Source organism: Rhinoderma darwinii, chromosome 5 (genome assembly GCF_050947455.1).
Source record: "Rhinoderma darwinii isolate aRhiDar2 chromosome 5, aRhiDar2.hap1, whole genome shotgun sequence".
NCBI lineage: Eukaryota > Metazoa > Chordata > Amphibia > Anura > Rhinodermatidae > Rhinoderma > Rhinoderma darwinii.
In genome coordinates, this window is record NC_134691.1 from 69,046,495 (window position 1) to 69,072,487 (window position 25,993).

Below are 25,993 nucleotides of genomic sequence, written 5' to 3' on the forward strand. Positions count from 1 at the left end.
TCTGCATGTCGTTACCTACAGGGGGGGCTGTATGGCATTATCTACAGGGGGGGCTGTATAGCGTTATCTACAGGGGGGCTGTATGGCGTTATCTACAGGGGGCTGTAAAAAAGGCACTATTTACAAGGGGGGGGTTGTGTGACACCCAGGGGAGGGGGGCCCCAGTCAAAAGTTTGCTATGGGGCCCAGTCTTTCCTAGTTACGTCCCTGGTTAGATGTATGCCAAAAGAGTGTCCTTTGGGCAATTGTCAGGCAGGTTGGTACACTGTTGCTCCAACAGTATTGAAGAGTGTAGCCGATAAAGTGGCATATGTCTCGGCATAGGTTCAGCAAATAAAAACATAATGATAGAACGCAGTATGAACCTAGGAGAATTCTGACTTTGAAAGGGCCGGTGTTGCACCCAATATACTGCACCTTGATGCAATTAAATTAAATATATAAGAAGAATTACAATTAATATATTTCTCAATTGAATATGAAATATCATTATTTATAGATTGTCACTAAATATCAATATTTCCATTGTCACTGTGCAGGTAAAAACATTAAAAAAAGAGTCAAAATTGTAGCCAAATGTATATAGAATTATTGTTGTTGGAAACATGTGATATAGCCATGCGCAGATTATAATAGTACGGAATGTTCAGTATAGCATATACCGGATTTGGTTATAAATATCTCGTGTCTAGTGACAAGCACATTGATTCCTTTAGTATTTCTTATTTCTCTTTGTTAATGACAGTATCTTTGTTACAGTTCTACACATTACAGATGCGATCTGCAAATCTCAGCACGCCCTAAAATCTGTGCCGATTTTTTCTGCCATGTGTGAACAGATATGTTTCAAAATGTGAAGATTCCTCCCAGTCTTTAGACTTCTGACAAGTCAGTCCAGAAATTATTCCGAAATATCTCCTAGTATGTGACACCTGCTGTTGTTTTTAGGATTTCGGGTTCTTATCAGATTAATGGGCTTTCGCTTTAAATTTCATTGTAAAATGACAACATAAGAGCTGCTCTTCTTTTTCACCCACAAGTAGGAGAGTCTTTAGAGTGTATATGCCGTCCTAAATAGAAGAGGACAGAAAACGTTATTTTAAATAGACAAGTGACAATTTAAGTAATGACGTCAATATACAGGCCTCATGCACACGTCCATTTTTTCTGTTCATACGTACTTGCTAAGTAATAGAAGGTCAGTGTTTAGTCAGTCGGATATAGAGCTATAGTCACAGCTGTATTTCCATACATATTACACAAAACTCAATATGCAGTATACTCCATGAGATGCCATATCCCATCCATAATCTATCCAAAAACTTAAACGAAGTCTGAAAAAAGGGGTCTGTTATATTGCTCCATAGTTTACATTTATTTGACACTCATAAAAAAAAGATATGAAAATATTAATGAAAAACACTGAAAGATCACAAAGGTCCCTCTAGTGGTGGCTCCATGTAGTGAGCAGCTGCTACATGGAGCCACCACTAGAGGGAGCTTAAGAGCTGTATCTAACAGTGTTAACAGTGAGCTCCTACACTCCCCCTAGTGGTGGCTGTAGGTAGCCCGCTTGTTATTTAAAGAGGCTCTGTCACCACATTATAAGTGGCCTATATTGTACATGATGTGATCGGCTGTAATGTAGATTACAGCAGTGTTTTTTATTTAGAAAAACAATCACTTTTGACGGAGTTATGACCTATATTAGCTTTATGCTAATGAGTTTCTCAATGGACAACTGGGCGTGTTTTACTATATGGCCAAGTGGGCGTTGTAGAGAGAAGTGTATGACGCTGACCAATCAGTGACCAATCAGCGTCCTACACTTCTCTCCATTCATTTATACAGCACTAGCAATATAGCTATAATCGGTATGTGCAGCCACATAAACACACTATAACGTTACTCAAGTGTACTGACAATGAATATACATTACCTCCAGCCAGGACGTGATGTGTATTTAGAATCCTGAAGGAACAGTACCTTAGCCCCGATACCCCTGAAGACGCTGCATCTGCAGTGAAACATGTCGGGGGGGCTTTTTTGAAATTTTAATAATTGTTACTGCTGACCTCTGATACTGAACCCTGGTCTTAGTGCAGCGTGCTGCAGCCGCTGACACTCTGTATCTCTTTTCTGGCACACATTGCACTATGCTGGTCAATATCAGCAGTGAACATGAACCTTTTAATTTCTATGTAGTGTGTCTTTTGCTTCAATAGCCTAATAAAAATTTTGTTATTTTACCTTGCTTATAGTTGCTAAAAAGGGCCTTTTTTCCGGCAGGCATCCATTCCCATTGATTATTTAGAATCCTGAGCACTTCTCTGCACTTCTCTGTGATTTACAGCATAGCAGGCGTAGTCTCGCGAGATTACGCTGTAAGCTGTCATTTACAGCGAGATCTCGCTGTGCTGTGCTGTAAATCACAGAGACGCTACAGAAGTATCAGGATTCTGAATACACATTACGTCCTGGCTGGAGGTAATGTATATTCATTGTCATGACACTGCAGTAATGTTAGTGTTTGTGTATGTGGCTGCACATACTGATATAGCTATATCGCTATGTGCAGTGTAAATGAATGGAGAGAAGTGTATGATGCTGATTGGTCAGCGTCATACACTCCTCTGTACAACGTCCACTTGGTCATATAGTAAAACACGCCCAGTTGTCCATTGAGAAACTCATTAGCATAAAGCTAATATAGGTCATAACTCTGTCAAAAATGATCGTTTTTCTAAATAAAAAACACTGCTGTAATCTACATTACAGCGCCGATCACATCATGTACAAGATAGGGAACTTGTAATGTGGTGACAGAGCCTCTTTAAAAAATGAAGCACTGCAGAATTTTTTATTTAGATTAAAAAAATAAATTAAAAAAAAGTGATGTTCGCTATGTGCATATGAACCGTTAGTAGTTCAGCAAAAATTATGAGGAAATACACGTTTTTTTTCCTGTGGTTTTGTAATAAATTTAGTTTTGAATTTTTTTTAGTAAAGTTTCTATGGAAAACCCCGTTACTGAAGTTGTATTTCTTTGCTGTTGCGTTTATTTTATCAGATGTCAATACCACTAATAAGCCTTCGTGCAGGTCACATAGAACAGGCATTTTTTTGTACTGTGAACTTCACTTTCTTACTAACTGGATTTTTCAATAAAAGATACCACTTTCCTCACAGGCATACACTACTAAAGGAGTGTGCTTCACAGATGGATCCAAATGGGGCCCCTCCAGCACCAAAACATATCCCTAATGTTCTCTGTACAGATATACAGTGACCAGTCACCATAAGATCAGCGTTAGGCTATGTTCACACAGGGTGGATACACTGCATATAAGCACACAGCGTATACCACCCTGGGCGCCGCAGGGAATTCTGGCCGAAATACCACACCAAATTGTGGTACAGTTTTTTTGGCCGAAATTGTCCGCTGTGGAAAACTGCACGTAAAAAAAAAAAAAAACGTTTCATACTTACATTGCCATGGCGACGCGTCCATCTGCCATCCTGTAGGCCGGCCTCGTTGGATGACGTTTCATCCCATGTGACCGCTGCGGCCTGTGATTGAAACATCATCCCAGGAGACCGGCCTGGACAAAGAAGCACAGAAATCTAGGTAAGCATAAGATTTTAAAAAAAATTCTGAGTTGCGTTTTTTGCTTCTCCACCACAAAAATCGCAACATCTGCTATTTGTTGCGGGTTTTACCTCCCCATAGAATTTAATGGGGAAAACACGCAAACAAAGAAGCAGCAGTTACTCAAATACAATTGGCATGCTGCGGATTAAAAACCCGCACCGCAGGTCAATTTCTGAGCGTTTTTTCTGCTCATCATTTACGCAGCTTGTGGATGAGATTAGTTAAAATCTCATCTACTCTGCTGCTACTGTATTATGCGGCGGATTTTCCGCAAAAAAATCTGTTTGGAAAATCCACCGTATTTACTATACATGTGAAATTACCCTTAGGATGGATTCACACGAGCGTGTGCTTTTTGCGCACGCAAAAAAGGCGCCGTTTTGCCTGCGCAAAAGGCACTTAACAGCTCCGTGTGGCCTCAGCATATGATGCGTGGCTGCGTGATTTTTGCGCAGCCGCCATCATTATGACACTCCGTTTGGATGTTTGTAAACAGAAAAGCACATGGTGCTTTTCTGTTTTCATTCATCCTTTTCACTGCTGTTGCGCGAATCACGCTGTTCGCACGGAAGTGCTTCCATGTGGCATGCGTGGTTTTCACGCACCCATTGACTTCAATGGGTGCGTGATGCGTAAAAAACGCTCAAAGAACGGACATGTCGTGACTTTTACGCAGCGGACTAACGCTGCGTAAAAATCACGCACATGTCTGCACGGCCTCATACATTAATATAGGTCCGTGTGACGCGCGTGAAAATCACACGCGTTGCACGGACGTATATCCTGTTCGTCTGAATAAGCCCTTACAGTGAACTATATATAGGAAAATTAAAGGAACACACAGAGCATAATTTACCCACTACCTTGCTAGTGTGTACCCCAGTAAAAAAAAATATGAAAATAAAAAGGAAAAATAAATGAAATGTTAGAAAAGATGCAGAAAAAAAATCTCAGAATTATTCTTAGCCCGCAATTTTTATCTGTCCTTTGCCAAGCCTAAAAATTACTGAAGATGGGTGCTTTGTATGTGTGTCACCTTCACACAAGAGACACAAAAATGTATTAAAAAAAACTACACCAAAACTGCAACACATGACACAGGCAGTTGCATTTCTTGTTAGGGTATGTTCACACGCACTGTTTTCAGACGTAATTCGGGCGTTTTACGCCTCGAATTACGCCTAAAAAACGGCTCCATTACGCCTACAAACATCTGCCCATTGGGTTTTTTTCAATGGGTTTTACGGTGTTCTGTTCCCACTAGGTGTTATTTTACTCGTCGCTGTCAAAATACGGCGCGTAAAAAGACGCCCGCGAAAAAGAAGTGCATATCAGTTCTTGGGACGTTTTTGGAGCCATTTTTCATTCACTCCATTGAAAAACAGCTCCAATAACGTGCCGTAAAATACGCCGCGAAAAACGCGAGTAGTTACAAAAACTTCTGAAAATCAGGAGCGGTTTACGCCTGAAAACAGCTCCGTATTTTTAGACGTATTTTGCTAAGCCGTGTGAACATACCCTAAAAGTTAAAGGGTAAGACTCCTTTCACACTACCGTTAAGCTCCGCTTAGCTCTCTTCCATCAGAAGAAGAGATGAATGAGAGTCCAAATGGAAAGCATCGCTTCCATTAGAATTACCATTGATTTCAATGGTTATTCTTTTGTTACAGATGCTTCCGTTTGCCTCTGTTCGCTAGGTTTTTGTTTATTTTCACAAAAGCAAAAGTGCTGCAGACTGCACTTTTGCTTCCCTCAAAAAAATGGAAACCTAGCGAACGGAGGAAAACGGAAGCATCTGTAACAAAAGAATAACCATTGAAATCAATGGTAATTCTAATGGAACTGCTCTGAGGAAATCTGAACAGAAACAAACCGGCACGTCGCTCACCTGAGTGCTTCTGCCGATTTGTTTTAGCAATTGGTGGGGGTCTCAGTGCTCGTACCCCCAATGATCAAAACTTCATGTCACTATATCATGTTAAAAGTTTTTTAAAAGTTTAGTTACACAATTATGTATTTATGAGGGGAGCACTCTGCCTTGGTCTAGTAGTCTCATACCGCCAGTGGCGGATTATAATATAGGCGTTTCGGGCGGCCGCCCGGGGCCCAAGCTTTTAGGGGGCCCATCGCAACCCGAAACGCACATCATTTTAAATCCGGTCGGACTCACTAATGGCCGTTCACAAGAAGCGGCGCTAATGGCCGTTGAGAGGGAGGGGCGGGCGGACTGCAGCAGAGGGCAGCGCAGTGCTGATGAGGAGGAGGGGGATGGATATCAATTGCTGGATAGGACTAGCAGACGTGCGTCTGCTAGCCGTGGTAGAACACGCCCCTCTTACGCTTCACGTACCGCCAGTGAGGAACAGACGAGAAGGGCGGTGGTCGAGCAACGAGGAGGTTAGTGTTCATGTTCGTCTCCATCTTAATTTACATCTAAGTGACTCCAGAGGACTCCATGAAGGGGGGAATAACCCCCCATCCCATCCCCCATAGAGCTCTCAGGATTTCAGTATTTATTATACAGCAGGGGGGTCTGAGCGGTGTAACTCACTGCAGAGGACTCTATGGGGGGACAATAATTTCCCTCCATAGACACTCAGCAGTGAGTTACACGCTCAAATCTCCCTGCTGTATAATAAATACTGAAATACTGCGAGCTCTATGGGGGATGGGATGGGGGGTTATTCCCCCTTCATGGAGTCCTCTGGAGTCACTTAGATGGTTAGAACCCCCCTCCCCCATTCAGTATAATCCCCCCTTCCCATAGAGCCCTCACTAGTTACTAATATATTACAAGGGTAAGTCAAATTGTCTGACTTCTGGGGGCTGTATAGGGGGGTCTGAGCGACGGGCTCTATGGGGGGGGCTACACCCCCCCCCCCACAGAGATGTCAGAATCAGACACTCAGACCTCCCTATAGAGCCCCCAGAAGTCAGACAAACTCACCTCCCCTTGCAATATAATCCCCCCATACAGCCCTCAGTTTTCCCATAAGAAAAATGTATGACATATCCACCATCCGTAAGTCCCATAAAACTGAATGATGGTTACGGAAGCAGTGTCTCTCGCCGACTCCCTCTGATCACTAAAACTAAGCGTCGGAAGCACTCGTGTGAGCGCTGAGCCACTTGGTTTCTGTTTCCGGAAAGCTGAGCAGCTTATGTACGGGATCATAGAAAGTCAATGAGCCCGTACACCGCTACTTTGGCTTTCCGGAAAAAGCCAAACAGAAATGAAGTGGCTCTTTGCTCACATGAGCGCTTCTGCCGCTTAGTCTCCGCACCCGGACCCCCACCCATCAAAAGTTCTGACATGTCACTATGACATGTTAGAAGTTTGTTAAAAATTGACTTACCCTTTAGGCCTCATTTACACGAGCGTGTGCGTTTTGCTCACGCAAAAACTGCGGCGTTTTCCATGCGCAAAAGGCACTTAACGGCTCCATGTGTCATCAGTGTATGATGCGCGGCTGCGAGATTTTCGCGAAGCCGCCATCATTATGACTAGAGATGAGCGAACTTCTGAAAAGTTCGGTTCGGCTAGTTCGCCGAATTTCACGAAAAAGTTTGTTTCGGACCGAACCTGTAATTTCCGTGTGCCGAGCATGGTACTGTCCAGGGTGCTGATAGAGTTAATGGGCTGCACTAACTCTTTCAACAACCTTGACAGTACATGCTCGGCGCACGGAAAATACAATTTTAATGTAATAAAAAAAAATAAAAAATACGTTCATACTTACATTCCTCCTGTCCGGCCTCCAGCGGTGACGTGTCATCCATGTCGCCGCTGCAGCCAATCACAGGCTGTAGTGGCGGTCACGCACGTCAGGATGACGTCAGAAGGCCGGCCTCCAGGGATGACGCTTCATCCCACGTGACGGCCTCTGCAGCCAATCACAGGCTGCAGCGGCCTCTGCAACCAATCACAGGCTGCAGCGGCCTCTGCAACCAATCACAGGCTGCAGCGGCCTCTGCAGCCAATCACAGGCTCCTCTCCTGAAATACTCTGTGCTGCCTTAAACTCTGTGGACAGGTCAGGATCCTGTTTCTTTTAAATGCTGCTGGGGAACCCGCTCGATCCATTATATAAGGCTGCGCTACAGTGCAGCATTTAAAAAAAAACAGGATCCTGACCTGTCCACAGAGTTTAAGGCAGCACAGAGTATTTCAGGAGATGAGCGTGCAGATTCAGTGCTGCTGTAAACTCTGCTCTTACCATTACGTAGCTCAGTCTGTTACCACTCCTCCACTCCTGTCCTCAATAACACCTTCAAATGATTGGCAAGTCACCACGTAATGGTAAGAGCAGAGTTCACAGCAGCACAGAGTATTTCAGGAGAGGAGCGTGCAGATTCTGTGCTGCTGTGAACTCTGTGTGAGGGGGGCCCAAGTTGTATCAACAGCCCAGGGCCCATGGTACACTTAATCCGCCACTGCATACCGCCCCCCTCACCATTGACTGTCGGCCAGCCCGTATATATGCCTGTATACAAAACATCCATCAGTCAATGATGAGTGGGGTGAAAGGAGATGAAAAGGCAGTTGGAGTGATCCCCCATGAACATGGCGGACTCCTAATCTATGATAAATCTGCCCAGTCTATACGTGCCGTCATGTACCTAGAAGACAGGCACTAAAATAAAAGTATTTGTATCTATAACTAATAAATGTATTACTATACAATTAATTTATAATGACTAGAGATGAGCGACTTTCGGTCAAATTCGCTGTCCGATTAGATCCGGTCTGCATAAATTTGCGTTGAATCACTAGTGCCCCGATTGCCCTACAAACTCCTGTCTAACTCTCTGATGACTTCTACAACTGTTTCCACCTCCTTTCAAGCTCTTAATGCCAAGCCAGTATTAGTAATGTCATAATGACAGCTACATATATGGGTAGAGGGAGGGATAACCGCAGTGCATTTCGGAAAGACTGCCTGCAAAGCATTATGGGGAAGCCCGCGTTTTGGAATCTGTGAAATAACGGCCACATTTGTCTTGTTTCATGAAAGGACAACTGTATATTGTAAACATATCCAAAAAATGGTTAGAGATGTAACCAGAACATCACAATACCTGTATAAGCTGCAGCTTCCGAATATTAATATCATAGTAAAACAGGTTCAATGTTTCTGTTGAGAAATGAATAATTAGTAGAAATAGGCAGGAGAACGTAAATATTACTTTTTATTTTTTTATTATTATTACTCAAAGGCAACAGTACCATTGTAGTCATTGCAGTTATAAATCGGTTGTCTAATGCCTAGCTTCTCCACCTGTGTTACATGTTTCCCTGGGGGTACACGCCATGTCCCTGGAGGGTACACGCCATGTCCCTGGAGGGTACTTGTACTGTGCTCATGCAGCACAGTTTACGATCATATTCTCGGTAGTACTTTGATGCGTATAATTAGATTGGTGGATACTTGGCTTAGAAAAAGTTGAAAAGCACTGGTCTAATGGATTCTCTACTCCAATACTGGACCCTACAATGCTTTTTTTCACAACATATTCTCATATTACCTTGTCTGTTCACATAATTGATTTGAAACACCAATCACATGAATGGACAACCATGTAATATAAGGCTGTGCAATCCTCTAGAGCCGGAGCTGCTCCTTGCTCTCTGCTCTTTGAAGGTGGAAATAAGAGTATGGTTGTATTTGCCATAAATGCAGATGGGAGTGGGAGTAATGTGTCTTAGGCTTAGTTCACACTCGCGTATACTTGCCAACTCTCCCAGAACGTTCGATAGACTTCCAAAAAAAGGGGGAATTTCCTGGACTCTTGGAAGAGAAGGCATCTCTGGAGTGCTGAATATACTTACCTCTCCCCGTTCCTGCACTCTTCTTCGCTCTTCCGGGCACTGCCGCAAATAACATCCTGATGTTGGCAATAGTCTCAAGTCGCACACACGAGCGTGTTTGGTCCGTGATATACGGTACGTATGTCGGCCGCATTTCCCGGAACGAACACACTGCAGGGAGCCGGGCTCCTAGCATCATAGTTATCTACGACGCTAGGTGTCACTGCCTCGCTGTGGGACAACTGTCCTGTACTGTAATCATGTTTTCAGTACGGGACAGTAGTTCCGCGGAGAGGCAGGGACTCCTAGCGTCGTACATAACTATGATGCTAAGAGCCCGGCTCCCTGCACTGTGTTCGGTCCGGGACTTGCGGCCGATGTACGGACCGTATATCATGAACAAAAACACGCTCGTGTGTGAGGCTCCTAAGGCACCAAACAATCTGTGGCTATATGCTCCTGAGATGTAAATCTGGTGCTGATCATACAGTAAGTGTTACTTACGCTACTCTGTTGAGATGGGTAATATTACTGAATTTTTACTGTGTAGGAACTCAAGCAATGTCCCCACATTTACCTCTTACCTCCTTTTAGAGCTCCACAGAAATCAAATTCGTCATCAAATCCATTACACAACACATATTTACGATCTGAGATGGTCACAGATTCCTTCCAAATTTGCACCTTAGAATACAAGCGGTCAATGTCCTTTCCTGCGCCACAATAAAAGTTTTGTATTACCACTTAACATAAGCCAATGGAAAAAAAATGCAGAAAAAAAATTAAATTAGAAACTTTTCTTTTCAGAATGCATCTGCAAAGCAAAAAGTGTATGTTTTCATGGATGACTTCAGTTTTGTAGATGCATTTCTTGTGCTTTTCTTAAAGAGGCTATGTCACCCGTTTATAACTGCCCTATCTTCTACCTAATAGGCGCTTTAATGTAGATAACACTTTTGTTGTTTTTTTTTTTTAAACGTTGTTTTTTTTACCAAGTTATGATCATTTTTAGTTATATGCTAATTTGTTCTAAATGCCCAACTGGGCGTTTTTTTCACTTTTCACCAAGTGGGCGTTGTAAAGAAAAGTGTATGACGCTGACCAATCAGCCTCATACACTTCTCTTCATTCCAGCCCAGCTTGTTTCACTGCACAGCGTGATCTCGCGAGATCACGCTGTGACGGGACTTCCTCCCGCAGGTCCTTCACCGGAGCGAAGGAAGATTCAACAGACATCGCCTCCAGCCGTGCCAGGATGTTTATCCAAATCTGCAGCGGCTGGAGGCGATGTCTTTCAGTCTTCCATGGCTTCGATGAAGGACCTGTGAGAGGAAGTCCCGTCACAGCGTGATCTCGCGAGATCACGCTGTGCTGTTAAACAAGCTGGGCATGAATGAAGAGAAGTGTATGACGCTGATTGGTCAGCGTCATAGACTTTTCTTTACAACGCCCACTTGGTGAAAAGTAAAAAAACGCCCAGTTGGGCATTTAGAACAAAACTGCATAAAACTAAAAATGATTGTAACTTGGTCAAAAATAAACATTTAAAAAAAACCACAAAAACTGTTGTCATCTACATTAAAGCGCCTATTAGATTAGGTAGGAGATAGGGCAGTTATAAACTGGTGACAGAGCCTCTTTAAATAAATAGCAGTGCCTATGTACATTTCAGATAATGGACAAGACTTGTGCTGTTTCTGGGGGGAAAAAGTAGACCTTTTTTTCTAATCCTAGACAACCCACTTAATGGGAATGTACTTTATCATCCAAAAAAGATTAATTAATGAAATTTCGATTTTTGCTATAAGCATCATTTTTGGGATTATTTTTATGACTTTTTCCCCAAAAATTTAATGTGGCTATTTATATAACAAAAAAATCTTTCGATATTCTAGTTTTCCCACTGGCCACTGGCGTCACATTACGCTAACTTGTCAGCTTTTCTGTGTAGACCAGTGGTTCCCAAACCAGGGTGCCGTGAGAACCGTCTAGGGGAGCTGGGACACTCCGCTCATCCACTTAAAAAAAAAACGCTTTCGTAGACGTGACGCACGCACGTCTACTACAAGTTCCACCCCTGACGCTTACTTCTTCAATCTATGGTTGTAGCAGACGTGACCCACGCACGCACCGCTAGAAGCCAGAAGAGCCTGACGAGAGGAGAGCCATTAACCATGAGAGGAGACATTAACGCTAGGGTCCTGGGCAGGATAAGTATTTATTCTGCCATTCATGTCTGTGATGGTCACTTTACTGGGGGGGCTGATGGTCACTTTACTGGGGGGCTGATGGTCAGATTACTAGGGGGGCTGATGGTCATTTTACTGTGAGTGGGGGCTGATGGTCTGCAAGTGGTTTCTGCCTGTGACCTCCTATTGAAATTAATACCGTGTTTCCCCGAAAGTAAGACAGTGTCTTACTTTCTTTTTATCCCCAAAAGCCCCACTATGTCTTACTTTCGGGGTATGTCTTATATTGGAAAAAAATTGTCGAATATTTTTTTTATTTTTTTTCACAAACTTTATTTAACTGTTTTACATTTTTTTTTTTAGTCCCACCAGGGGACTTCACTATGCGATGTGCCGATCGCATATATAATGCTTTGGTATACTTAGTATACCGAATCATTATTGCCTGTCAGTGTAAAACTGACAGGCAACCTATTAGGTCATGCCTCCGGCATCGCCTAACAGGCAGATGCTGAAGGCAGACCTGGGGGTTTTTGTTAGACCCCCGGCTGTCATGGAAACCCGACGGCGACCCGCGATGTGTTTGCGGGGGCGCCGATCGGGTGACAGAGGGAGCTCCCCCCTCTGTCAAAGACATTAAATGCCGCTGTCACTATTGACAGCGGCATTTAATGGGTTAAACTGCCGGAATCGGCGCGCGCTTCGATTCCGGCAGTTGCAGCAGGAGCCAGGCTGTGTATAACAGCCGTGCTCCTGCCGCTGATCGCCTACCGGTGACGTATGGAGACGTATGGAGAGGGGGGCGGCGCGGAAGTGGGCAGGAGGCGGCAATACCCCCGTGTTTCCCCGAAAGTAAGACATATGTCTTACTTTCGGGGTACGGCTTATATTAGCCGACCCCCCTGAAACCCCCGATACGTCTTACAATCGGGGGTGTCTTACTATCGGGGAAACACGGTAGGAGGCAGAAAAGACCTGCGGTGCTCGTTTGGAGTGCTGTTTTGCCTGCGGTTTTCGCATTAGTTTCAACAGCTTAAATAAAACATGGGCAAAAAACATTGCAAAAAACCTAAAAAAAAAGCGGCAAACAACACTGTCAATTCAATATCTGCCTCAAAATTCCTGACGGAACTTTGAGGCAGATTTTATCTGCCTTCCAAAAAACGCTGTGTGAACATACTCTAAGAGTGTAGTGCATGATTTTAGCCATTGTTTTGTCTATTTGTAAACAATTATTGGTAGGGGTGCCCTGAGGAATTTTTTTTTTCCAGGGGTGCCTGGAGCCTGAAAAGGTTGGGAAACTTTGGTGTAGACAGCGACAGGGTCGGCAGAGGGCAGGAAATTTTATGACAGATGACAGCTCTATTGTACTACTGGACCTTACACACATTTACTGGAGGCTGTAATAGTCTATTGAAGTTTATCTGACAATTAATTAACTCCCATTAATTGCAGCTTCCATAAAGGACACAGACCCTTCTGCACTGTCTATACAGACAAAAGTAGAAGAATGTGTATGCCTCTAATATGGCCACCCCAGGAAAGTTTTTGTATGCACGTGGGTAAAGAATTGGTTATGGGACAGAAATCAAAGAGTCATTATAAATGGTATTTTCACAAAACGGGCTGAAGTCAGCAGTGGGGTACCACAGGGATTAGTGTTAGGCATAATTAGTTTTAATCTCTTTAATAATGACCTTGTGGATGGGATTGATAGCAAGGTGTTCGTTTTTGCTGACGATACAAAACTTTGTAGGATACTTAAAACTCATCTTGACTATAAAATATTACAAACAGGGACCTAGGTAAGGCTTCGTTCACATCTGCACTAGGGCTCTGTTCCAACGTTCCGTCTGAGCTTTCCGTCGGAACGTAGCCCTGACAGACACAAACGGAAGACATAGGTTTGCGTTTCTATCACCATTGATCTCAATGGTGACGGATCCGGTGCCAATAGTTTCCATTTGTCTCCATTGTGCAAGGGTTCCGTTGCCTTGACGTAATCAATAGTGTAGTCGACCACGCTATTGATTCTGTCAAAACGACGGAACCCTCGCACAACAGAGACAAACAGAAACCATTGGCACCGGATCCGTCACCATTGAAATCAATGGTGATGGAAACGGAAACCTATGGTTTCTGTTTGTGTGTGTCAAGGCTCCGTTCCGACGGAACGTAGCCTAAGCTGGCAGCATAGACAAAAACATGGCAGATAAAGGGCGCAATAATAGCAGTAGTTCATATACATTAAATTTAATAAAACTGGGTATAACGGAACAAGAGAAGGACCTGGGTATTCTGGTTACAAACAAGCTAAGCAGCAGTACTCAATGTCAGGCAGCAGCTGCAAATATGATTTTAGGGTGTATAAAAAGAGAGATAAAAACCTGTGACTCAAATGTAATAATATTACCCCTCCATAAATCCCTTGTAAGGCCACATATTTAATATGGAATTCAGTTTTGGGCTCCAAATTGTAAAAAGAATATAGGAGAACTGGAGAGGGTTCAAAGGAGGGCAACTAGATTATTAAATGGGATGGCAGGTGTCCCTTATAATGAAAGGCTAGAGTAATTGGGCTTGTTCAGCTTGGAAAAAAGACACCTTAGAGGTGATCTTATTAACATGTATAAATATATACACAGTCGAGTCCCATTATTATGACCACCAGCTAATATCCAGAGTAACCGCCGTGTGCAGCACGGACAGCAGCTAGACGGGCTGGGAGTGACTCATTAAGGTGCTGGTAGGTTGTCGCAGGCATCTGGAGCCATTCTGACTGCAGTGCACCCCACATTTCCTGGAGGGTGTGTGGGGGAGGATCCATAGAGTGAATTAGACTATCCAGGTGGTCCCACAGATGCTCAATTGGGTTCAAGTCTTGCGAATTAGGGGGCCAGGGAAGTACTTGGAAGTCTTGGTCGTGTCCAACCACTGTCAGACATTTCTAGCCGTGTGACATGTCACATTGTCTTGCTGGAAGATTCCATCTGCCCCAGGGAAGACAAAAAGCATGTATGGGTGGACGTGATCTGCAACATGGATTCATACACAAATCAGTTCAGAGTGCGTTCCACATGGATAGGTGGGCCCAGAGAATGGCATTAAAAAATTTCCCTCGACCGTAACGCTGCCGCCACCAGCTTGTGTTCTTCCAGCAATGGTTACAGAGTGTTTGTCCTCTGATGTTTCTCACCTGACACGCCAATGTCCATCCGTTCAATGAAGTAAAAAATGGTGGTCCAATTTCAACACTACCGTGCAAATTAAAACCTTTTTTTTCGATTCACCTTTGTTAGCATAGGAGCAGTGACCATCCGTCTGCTTCAGAGCCCCATACGCAGTAGGGTTAGCCAAGCTGTTGTTTTAGACACACGTCTGGTAGCCCCCTGGTTGATTTTGACGGTGAGCTGCTCCACTGTAGCGTGTAGATCAGCCCTCACGCACCTTCGTAGCCGACCTTCACCTCTCACATCAATGGCACTTGGTGCTCCAGTTTCCACATTGGGTATTCCTAATGGTGTTATTTGTCCACTCACGATACACTTCACCACAGCAGCACGCGAACCGTTCACACACTACGCTGTTTGAAAAATACTGCCACCCTTGCCCCAAAAGCCAATAATCATCCCTTTTTGCAACTCTGATAAATTGCCCCTTTTACCCATGCCAACGAGTGATGTGTGTTCAGACAGCCTATCGCACACATTATATACCCACCAAGCCAGCCCACGACACATCAATTCCTTCATGGGCTACGCGCTACCAATGTCGAAAGTAGGAGGTGGTCATAATAATGTGACTCAACTGTGTATGTGATCAATACAAAGAACTCGCACATAATCTGTTCTTTCCAAAGACTCTAGATAGGACCAGGGGACATTCATTGCGTGTGGAAGAAAGACGTTTCAGACATCAATATAGGAAAGGGTTCTTTACAGTTAGAGTGGTCAAGCTATGGAATGCCCTTCCCCAAGAGGTAGTGATGGCAGATACTATGTCAGCATTTAATTAAAAAAAGACTAGATGCTTATTTACTGACAAATGGCATTGACACTTAGGGTATGTGCACACACACTAATTACGTCCGTAATTGACGGACGTATTTCGGCCGCAAGTCCCGGACCGAACACAGTGCAGGGAGCCGGGAACTACTGTCCCGTACTGAAAAGATGATTACAGTACGGGACAGTTGTCCTGCAGAGAGGCAGGGACTCCTAGCATCGTACATAACTATGATGCTAGGAGCCCGGCTCCCTGCACTGTGTTCGGTCCGGGACTTGCGGCCGAAATACGTCCGTCAAGTACGGACGTAATTAGTGTGTGTGCACATACCCTTATAATTAATCAAGCATTGAATGACTGAAAGGTTGAACTTGATGGACCTGTGTCTTTTTTAAACCTATGTAACTATGTAAAAATAGCTATATTTGAAAAAAAGAACAAACACTTTGGGGAGAATTTATTATGACTGTCGTTTCGTACACCAGTATTAATAAATAGTGCGCTGAAGTAAGATGCGACACAGGGCGAACCCTCTTAATAAATGTGTCTTACCTTTCAACTGGCCGTGCGCCATAATTGTACCGTAAAAATCGCGACCGCGGCTTGGCCAAATCCTTATAAAATAAAAATAAAAAATACTTACATCACCATTCTGCTTCTCTCCCCAGGGTTTTACAGCAGGCAATCACAGTGACATCAAAGACTGCACTGATTTAGGTGCACGCTACCAGATGGAGAGTACCCAAGATTTTTTTGAAAAATTTGGAGTAAAGCGAAACCAGCAGTGTGTTACCCAACGGATCCCATCATTGGCCGCGGTGCTTCCTCTTATTCTGCCTTGGCTCCTGGCTTCCACTGCAGCCCAGCTAATTCAGGCCGTGGCACTTCAGACAGCAGTACACAGAGGCGTCAGATTGCCAGGGCAACCGGTGTAAAAGATTACTTCAGGCCTGGCAGCCGATATAAAGGGGCATCGTTCTGCCATGCATTGTCTGGTTATCAAGGTTATTCCTTCCTGGCTCCTTCTTTTCTGTAGCATTTGGTTTGCTATTTTGTCGCTCCAATTCCTGACCTTGGCCTTGTTACCTGACTACGCTCCTGCCTTGACCTTTGTATACTACGCCTCGTACTTGTAGTGCTATTCCTGGTCCTTACTTCGGGTTTGCTCCAGACCATACTCCTGTCTCATTCCTTGGTCTGTTGTATCCGGAATGGTCTCCTGGTGACGATCTTTGGCTCCATTCCTTATCACCGCCGCCAATCCATGACTATTCTGTCGACCACAACCTGGGAATTTTGCTGCAGCAAAGTCAACACCTCCTTGCGAGGGTTAAGGGTGAAAACCAGAGGATTCCTTAGACTTTGCACCCCAGTCTAGCCTGTGTCAAACAGATTGCAGCTTAAGAGTGTCCACATTCTGGTTTGTGAACATAAGGCCTTATTCACACGAACGTGTTTAACGTCCGTGATATGCGCGTGAAAATCACGCGCGTCGCACGGACCTATGTTAGTCAATGGGGCCGTTCAGACAGTCCGTGATTTTCACGCAGCGTATGTCCGCTGCGTAAAACTCACGACATGTCCTATACTTTGCCGTTTTTTGCACATCACGCACCCATTGAAGTCAATGGGTGCGTGAAAATCACGCACGTGACACGGAAGCACTTCCGTGTGTCGCGTGTGATTCGCGCAACAGTGGATAAAGAAATGAAGGAAAAAATAAAAGCACTTCCTTCATTTCTTTTTCTAAACATCAAAACCGCATGTCATAAGGATGGCATATGCGTTAAAATCACGCAGCCACGCAGCAAACACTGACGACACACGGAACTGCAACGCGCAAAAAACATAGCATTTTTTGCGCGCGTAAAACGCACACGTTCGTGTGAATAAGGCCTAACACAGTGGACTGTCAGTGTCTATGTTCCAGACCGCTCAGTGCCAACAAACATAGCGTGGAGCACATTGTCACATCATAACACTCAGAGTAAGCAGTGACCTTTATTATTAACATTAGGATTTTTTTCAAACATACCGGTGTAGGTCCCTGGATAAAGTTTATTAAACTAGTGTTAGAAAGACTGTCGTTCCATCATTATTGTTCCATTATTTTTCATACATTTAGCAACTAGGAAATTACATTCCAAAAACAGCTGTTTTTCAAAGGTATCACTGGTTTTGACATTGCTGTGTATGGGATATAAACAGTAGGTCTTCTGCAGACGTATATAAAGCTTTTAACCCCTTAATGACCGGGCCTGCAAAGGTCTTAATGACCAGCTAAATTTTTCAGTTTTTACCTCTCTGCATTTCAGCAGCCATAACTTTTTTATTTTTTCATTGACGAGGCCTTGATTTATGCGGGAGAAATTGTATTAATTTTTTTCATAGTTTGGAGGTTGAAAATATATGTTTGTACAGCGTGAATATAAGAAAAAGCGATTCTCTGCATTGTTTTTCTTGTTTATTTTTTATCCTGTTTACGTATCACGCTAAATAACCCATTTGATTAATTCTTCAGTTTATTACGGTCGTTTAGATACCTAATATGTGTCGTTTTTTTGTTTTTATTTAGTGTAGGGGCAATAAAATATATTTTATGCAAAATAGTGTTTTTTTTTGTTTTTTTTAATCCCATTAAGGGATAACTTTGTTTATAACTTTATTTTTACTTGTAATGTGTTAGTATACTCCTGTATGCTAATACATCATACTGTGTCACTATGACACAGGCTGCTGCTGCTGTTAGGGCAGCCCATAGTGTGCCCGAACAGCAGGCTTACTGAACAGACAGCCCTGGGGTCCTTTGTAGGTCCTCAGGGCTGACTGCAGAGGGATTCCCCGGTGTTTGATCACGTCACCGGGTTTCCGATGACGAGATCAAAGCGGGGAGTTCCCTTTGATCTTGCTGCGATCAAAGGGTTAAACAGCTGGGGTCCGAATGTTTTCCGAACCCAGCTGTATTCAGCAGGCTGCTCTAAGATCAGGAGCTGTTAGTTATAGCTTCTGCTTAAAGGATGAGCGCTCGCAGGAGCGCTCATCGGCCTCCTCTACCACGACGCCAAAAGATGTCGCTGTAGACTAAGGGCATGCACCGCCTGCTGTCAAAAGACAGTGGGCGGTCGTTAAGGTGTTAAACCCCTGACCTGCACAAGAAGGGGGGGGGATATACTGTATTGAGAAAAACAACCCCTTTGTTCTAGTAATTGGGTTACAGATCACAGAACGCATAATTGATCTGACATAAAATACCACCTGTCAAAGGACAACTAAAAACAAATTAAATTAAATTAAAGCTTATAAAAAGATCAGCACATTGAAATAGCTTATTTTCTGAAGCAGAGCAGTCGTAGTTAAATATATACGTAAAAATACATGTTTCCTTATAGTCATTTAACAGTGTGTCCAAAGTGGAACTGCACTTTAACATTAGCAGCCATGGGAATGTTTCATGTATCTGAATTTCTTAGCCCCCAAACATTTTGAATGGTTTAGGAAAATGTATTAGTATAATATGATATACAGAAAGATTCTGTTTTAACAACAAATATTGTGCATACTTGGAATAATGGTCATAGAAAAATTCATAATTCTGTTCCGGTTCAGTTCACAAGGTTCCAACGTAATTACTGGGGGAAAACTGTCATCTGAAGGAGAAACAAACAAACATTATTTAGAGTATTAGTTTTTTCAGCAATACACATATACTGATATCCAGTTTCAAATATCCATTCTCCAAAATCCATTGTATAAAATATATTTTTAAAATGCTGCACGGTTTATCATAAATGTCTCCAATATGAACAAATTTAGCTATAGATCTGAACCTCTCAGATGTTTCATTACACTCTCATATAAAAAATTCCATCATTAAAAATTTATAAAATTTCCACCGCTGGATTTGCCATGCCCATACCACTTTCACTGTAATAATAACAAAGTTCATGTATCTTAAGCCTATGGTGCCCTCTCATGGTAGGGAAGTATTGCAATGGTTTGCTGTCGAGACAGCTCCTCTTCATATAGGTCAATGATCTCCAGGCTGATGGCTGTCCATCCCTATCCCCCAAAAAAAGGTGTTACCATCTACTACACACTTAACGCCAGGGGCAGACATATCATTAGAGCAACCTGTGCAGCTGCCCAGGGGCCCAGTAGATTCTGTCTGTTAGATTGCATGTAAATGTCTTAGATGGCTGCCAATTACTGATGCATTGTTATATAGACATAAGGGGGTGATTTATGATTTAATATTTGAGACCAAGGGGCCCATATACTGTTCGTGCACAGGGACCCCGAGCTGTCTGGGCCCCTTCTGCTTAACACAATTGTGCATCCAGACTTAGATCATCCAACATATTCCCTTCCAATGGTCAATGGTGGGAGAAAAGAAGTAATTGACAGGGTATTCTCTCAAATGCTTGGGGTTTTTAAGGAAACAATCATAAAAATGAAGAGTACGGTAAAGCTGAGCAAATTATACATTCTACTTGAAGGCTATGTACACCTTTGACATCAGTTTGTTTGTTTTTAAATGAAATGTTAAATACTTTTGTGTCAAAAAAGACAAAAGCATAATAGGTATGATACCTTTATTGGCTAACCATAAAAGTTCTATATACAGCTTTCAGAGCGCAGAGGCCCCTTCTTCAGGCAGTTTACAAATGAATGACTTAGAAAAAAGCACAACATTTAGATGTTACACAAAGACAATTAGTACATGAGGTGATACATCATTAAGATAAGCCGGGGCAATAAAACTGATGTTATAGGGGTGATGACTTAGGAGTTAAGGCATCTGGAGTCAGTCTGATGGGGGACGTGACGTGTGTCCATGTAGTGGCTCATAAATCCTGGTGTTAGATTGAGGCCTTGTGTCAATGACTGGAATTTTATCTTGAATTCCCAAATTTTTCTTTCTCTGTTGTTTTTAAAATGACCCTTCAGAATGAGTACCTTTAAATCTGCCAAACTGTGATCAGGTCCAGAGAAGTGTTTTCCCACGGGTGTATCCACCTCCTGTTTTATTGTATGTCTGTGAAGATTCATCCTGGTTTGTAGTTTTTTTTCTTCACAGACATACAATAAAACAGGAGGTGGATACACCCGTGGGAAAACACTTCTCTGGACCTGATCACAGTTTGGCAGATTTAAAAGGTACTCATTCTGAAGGGTCATTTTAAAAACAACAGAGAAAGAAAAATTTGGGAATTCAAGCTGATGATAAAATTCCAGTCATTGACACAAGGCCTCAATCTAACACCTGGATTTATGAGCCACTACATGGACACACGTCACGTCCCCCATCAGACTGACTCCAGATGTCTTAACTCCTAAGTCATCACCCCTATAACCTCAGTTTTATTGCTCCGGCTTATCTTAATGATGTATCACTTCATGTACTAATTGTCTTTGTGTAACATCTAAATGTTGTGCTTTTTTCTAAGTCATTCATTTGTAAACTGCCTGAAGAAGGGGCCTCTGCGCTCTGAAAGCTTGCATATATAACTTTTATGGTTAGCCAATAAAGGTATCATACCTATTATACTTTTGTCTTTTTTGACACAAAAGTATTTAACATTTCATATTGTCTCTGGCTAACACGGTACTACACTATTTTTTGTTTTTAAATAAAATTGTGCATTAGTGTTATTAACTCAACTTCCTAAATACATTTTATTAAAAATTATTTTTCGTTTTGGAGATACAGCTGCTTTGTATCCTGGATACACAGCAGCTGTATCGTTCGCTAAGACCTGAATCTGTCAGGTCCGTGGGACTGACAGGTTCAGTGACAGCACGGAGACACGCAGGATCCACCTGTAATCAATCACATCTAAGTTATGAACTTAGATTTGATCAGTAACAGCTCGAACCCACTGACAATGAACCCATCAATCCCGCGAACCTGACGGATACAGGTTTCAGTGCAAGATACAGCTGCTCTGTATACAGAATACAAAGCAGCTGTAACTCAAAAAGGAAAAATAATTTGTAATAAAATGTATATAGGAAGTTGCACCATTCACACTGAAGCACAATTTTATATTAAAAAAAACAAACAAACAAAAAAACAATGCCAAAAGTGTACATAGCCTTTGGACAGCATAAAAAAAGACAATATTACTCACCACACATTTCAAAAAATACTTCAAATTTCGGTGTGTTACACAGTAAATATTTCCTGTTGGTTTCCACAGTAATAAATCCAAGAAGAAAGAGCAGAACATTAAACATCTCAGAAGTGATAAGACCCCGCACAAGCAACATAAACTATATTCTTTGACTGTTAAGCAAAATGTGACCAAAGTTCCTGTTCCTCTTTTCTTAATTTTCAGTTTTCTTTCATAAACCATACTCCTCCCACAAAACAGAATCCTTTTAATGATTTGGTCTTCTATGTATGGTGTTCCAGTACAAACATTTCAGTTTTGAAACCTACCACACCGACCATGGACTATGTCATCCTTGACGTCTCCTCATGCAAGGACTGCGCCCTATGTGTAGTGTTTTTTAAGTTCAGTCTTTCCCCTGCATTTCATGTGCTATGCTATGTTCACCTTTATGGTCTTCCTAAGTGAATACACTTTCTAATTTTCTCATAGTCTCTACAATATTTTAGTATGTAAGATCTGAGAACGCCCAGTAAAAAAACTCAGGTGGACTATGGGAATGCATTCAATGTGCCATCTCTCAGCTCAGTTTTGTGTGGCCCCCCAACCACCAGGACAAGAGGCGGTTTATGACGGACGTTACCCTTTTAAATCTGTGTCGCGCACCTCTCCTTCAGGCCCTGCACTAGGCATATCATAGTGTGCTATTTTTAAACAGAGTGATCTTTTAAAATGGTATTCCTATGAGGGACGTTTATAGCATAGCTACAGGATATGCCATAAATATCTGGTAGGTGGGGGTTCCATCTCTGAGACTGCCATATATAGAGAATGGGGGGGGGGGGGTCGAGATAAGGTGGATGAACATGCATGCTGCTTCTCCATTGTAGTTTATGAGTTGTGAAACACCCAGTTATTTCCATGTTCTTCCGATAGGTGGATGAATATGCCATAAATGTCTCAGATGGGAATAGCACTTTGATTTATTGCGCACCTCGGGGGGCGGGGGGGTACAATCTGACAATGAGGCCCTTGGACCAGAAAAGGTTCTGCCCCCATGCTGTAGATCAGTGTTTCTCAATGTTCCAGAACCATGACAGTCCCCCATTAAAGTCAATGTGGTCTGTCAGGATTTGCCGTTATCCATTTGAAAATGGATCCTGCATAGCTAATACGACACCATACTAAACTGAAGCCATGATGCAAGTGTGAACCAAGCCTAAGACACATTACTCCCTCTTCTATCTGCATTTATGGTAAATACTTTCATACCCTCATTCCCACTTTCAAAGAGTAGAGAGCAGCTCCGACTGTAGAGGAGGACACAGCCATTTATTACATGGTTGCCCCGTCGTTTGAATGGTGTTTTCCATCCGTTATGGGAAAAGAGAATAAGAATGTCACAAAAAAAGCATCGTAGGGTCAAGAATTACAGTACAGAAAGTTGAGCTCAACATTTTGAAGCTAAGCACCCACCAATCTAATCGTATGCATCAAAGTCATAGCATAGCCCCCATGAGAATACTGAGAGGGCTGGCCTAATGTAAAGGAGACATAGCTAAAGTTCCACAAACGCCAGTGCATGAGGAAGTGGGTCAGGTATATTATATACCAGCTGTTCATTTTTATTCTTTAAAATCTGACAGCATCATGGATTTAGTGCAACTTCCTAATATATTTGATGAGGCTACAATGATTATTTCCTTAATGAAGAACAACCTTCTTCTGTAACGTTGCACATACTTGTAAAAAATCACATCTGTCTATTGCTACTATCTGTATGCAGCTCCAGAACCACCGAATGGCAACAGGCAGTATGAGTTTGGCGGAACAATGTTCTGGACAAAAAAAATAAAAAATGCCGTATGGGAGTCATAGAAAGTATGCTATCAAAATTATATATGTTGCAATTTTTTGTTTTTTTTAAATATACCATAGGTGCGCTTTAAACACAGTTACCCTGCACAATAAACTTTAAAGGGGTGTACTGGCCATTGCAAGTAATGGCATATATTGCTCACTCATCAGTGGAAGGCTGACCAATGAGACCCCAATTGCTAGAATAAAGGGCTCATGGCGCTTTGTCAAGTGCCCAGTCTCCTTCCGAATTTTTCCATGCAAAGCGCCACGGCCATCCGGTTCTCTGCACAACGTCTGAATGGGAGAGAAAATACAGAAGGCCCTTTCATTCTCATGATCAGTGTGGCAGTGTGGTTCCTTGTGGTTGGACCCCCACGGATTACAAAGTAATATATGCTGTCAATTGCCACAGCAGGAATATACCCATAATAATAATGGCCCATCATGCCCACACAAAAACAGCAATAATATTGTTTTTATTAATTGTTATAGCCCAATTCCTGTTCCTTCTATTACTGAATGATAACATGAAATTTCTCAGAACAGAGCAGGGAGGAAGTTGCCAATGACCACTTATTTTCCCTGCAGTGACCATGTACAAGATAATGGTCAACCATGTAACACACGACCAAGTCCACCAGAGCAGGAGTTTCTTTCTTAACGCTCTGGCTAATAGAGGGGGTCTCAAGTCAAGGATCTACCACAAGGATGCCCATATGCCCTTAACACCTTAAAGTCTGCAGTTCCTCCAATACACAATTTTAAAATAAAGTCACACCTGTCAAATATGTTTCCTCTCTTGTGTATCTATTACTGTTTTGGCTAAAAAAAACTGCCACGAAAACTGCTTGTCTTTACACATAGCATAAACACTGCGGAAATTCTGCAGCGTATTAAAGCAACAGCAAAGTGGAAGAGATTTAAATACATTTTATCCACAAGCTGCGGTAAGAAGCTGCGTAAAAGACGTGCCGAAACTTACCTGCGGTGTGGATGGTCAACCTGCAAGATGACCATTTATCTTGCAAAAATGCTGCAGAATTTCTGCACGGATATTCTGCAGTATCTATGCTACGTGTGACCTTAGAGAGTTGGGTGAACCTATACATTATGGAACAGTTCACATTAAGCAATTTTGTCACATATAACTTTTACCTTTCTTTACCAGAAAAAAATGCAGCCGGCAGATGCACCATGTGGTTCTGATGACACGATGTCCCCGCTGTTTTTCACCCATTGGATTGCACACATACAATTTGCGATAATAAACAGTTATTACCCACAGAATTAACTCCCAGTGAGTTCCACCTAAAGCACTACTCTCAAAAATATACTGGAGATTATCATTAATGTTAAAGAGGTTCTACACGGCAATAACATTAATGGCTTATCCTTAGGACAGGCCATCAATGTTTAATTGGCGGGGGCTCAACCTCCGGAAACAAATGGTCGTTGCACAACTTCTCGTCCGTAAGTACCGCCGTGTTTGGTACTGCAGCTCACCCCATTCACCTGCGAGCTCCGCAGCCTCTTCATTGGGCTGTGCAGGTCGGACCCACACTGATCAAACATAGATGGCCTGTCCTAAGGATAAGCCATCATTTCTATAGTTCCAGAGATCTACTTTAAATCCTTTTGTGTTCTCAGCAGCTTTCACTGTATACCATGAAGCATGTTCCGCTCTGACACACATTCTGGAAATGGAGAATTGATCCAGTCAAATCCTTAAAGCGTAGGTAAACGTTTGACAAACTTCTGACATGTCAGAAGTTGGATTGGTGGGGGTCTGAGCACTGAGACCACCACCAATCGCTAGAACATAGCAGCTGAAGCGCTCATGCGAGCGCTCAGCCGCTTCGTGTCTGTTCGGCTTTTTCCAGAAAGCTGATGTATCGGAGTATAGGCTCATAAACTTTCTATTGAGTCCGTACACAGATATTTATTTCCGGAAATAGCCGAACAGACACGAAGCGGCTAAGCGCTCGCACGAGCAATTCAGCTGCTTCGTTCTAGCGATTGGTGGGGGTCTCAGTGCTCGGACCCCCACCAATCCAAACTTCTGACGTCTCTATGACTTTTCAGAAGTTTGTCAAACGTTTAGCTACACTTGAAGTGTGCTTTAAAGGTTATGTAAAGCATTGTAGCCTCTTTTTTTTTCATTAAATCTATTGTTTCTCTACATTTTTACAATTGACAGTTATCAAAAGTTGTAGTGTGTTGTGTTTCTGCACTGCAGTTTTAATAAATGTCAATTCAGAGAATGTATAAGAAACTCAAAAGGAAAAAAATAAAGGCTACAAAGGCTTACACAGCCTTTAAGGTCCTGACGTTATGATCTGTAAAAAACGGACACAAAAATACAAATC

At 42.7% G+C, this 25,993-nt stretch overlaps 1 protein-coding gene across 1 annotated transcript; it reads right to left on the reverse strand.

Annotated features, from left to right (window-relative positions):
* Window positions 1-529: 529 nt before the first annotated feature.
* LY96 (lymphocyte antigen 96) lies at window positions 530-21,891 on the reverse strand. The gene is made up of 5 exons (XM_075828215.1): window positions 21,786-21,891; window positions 19,215-19,301; window positions 10,045-10,173; window positions 8,731-8,786; window positions 530-1,070 (listed from the first exon to the last, which is right to left on the reverse strand). Exons 1-5 carry the CDS (start codon window positions 21,889-21,891, stop codon window positions 969-971), a joined length of 480 nt encoding a protein of 159 aa, XP_075684330.1. The 3' UTR covers window positions 530-968.
* Window positions 21,892-25,993: the final 4,102 nt, after the last annotated feature.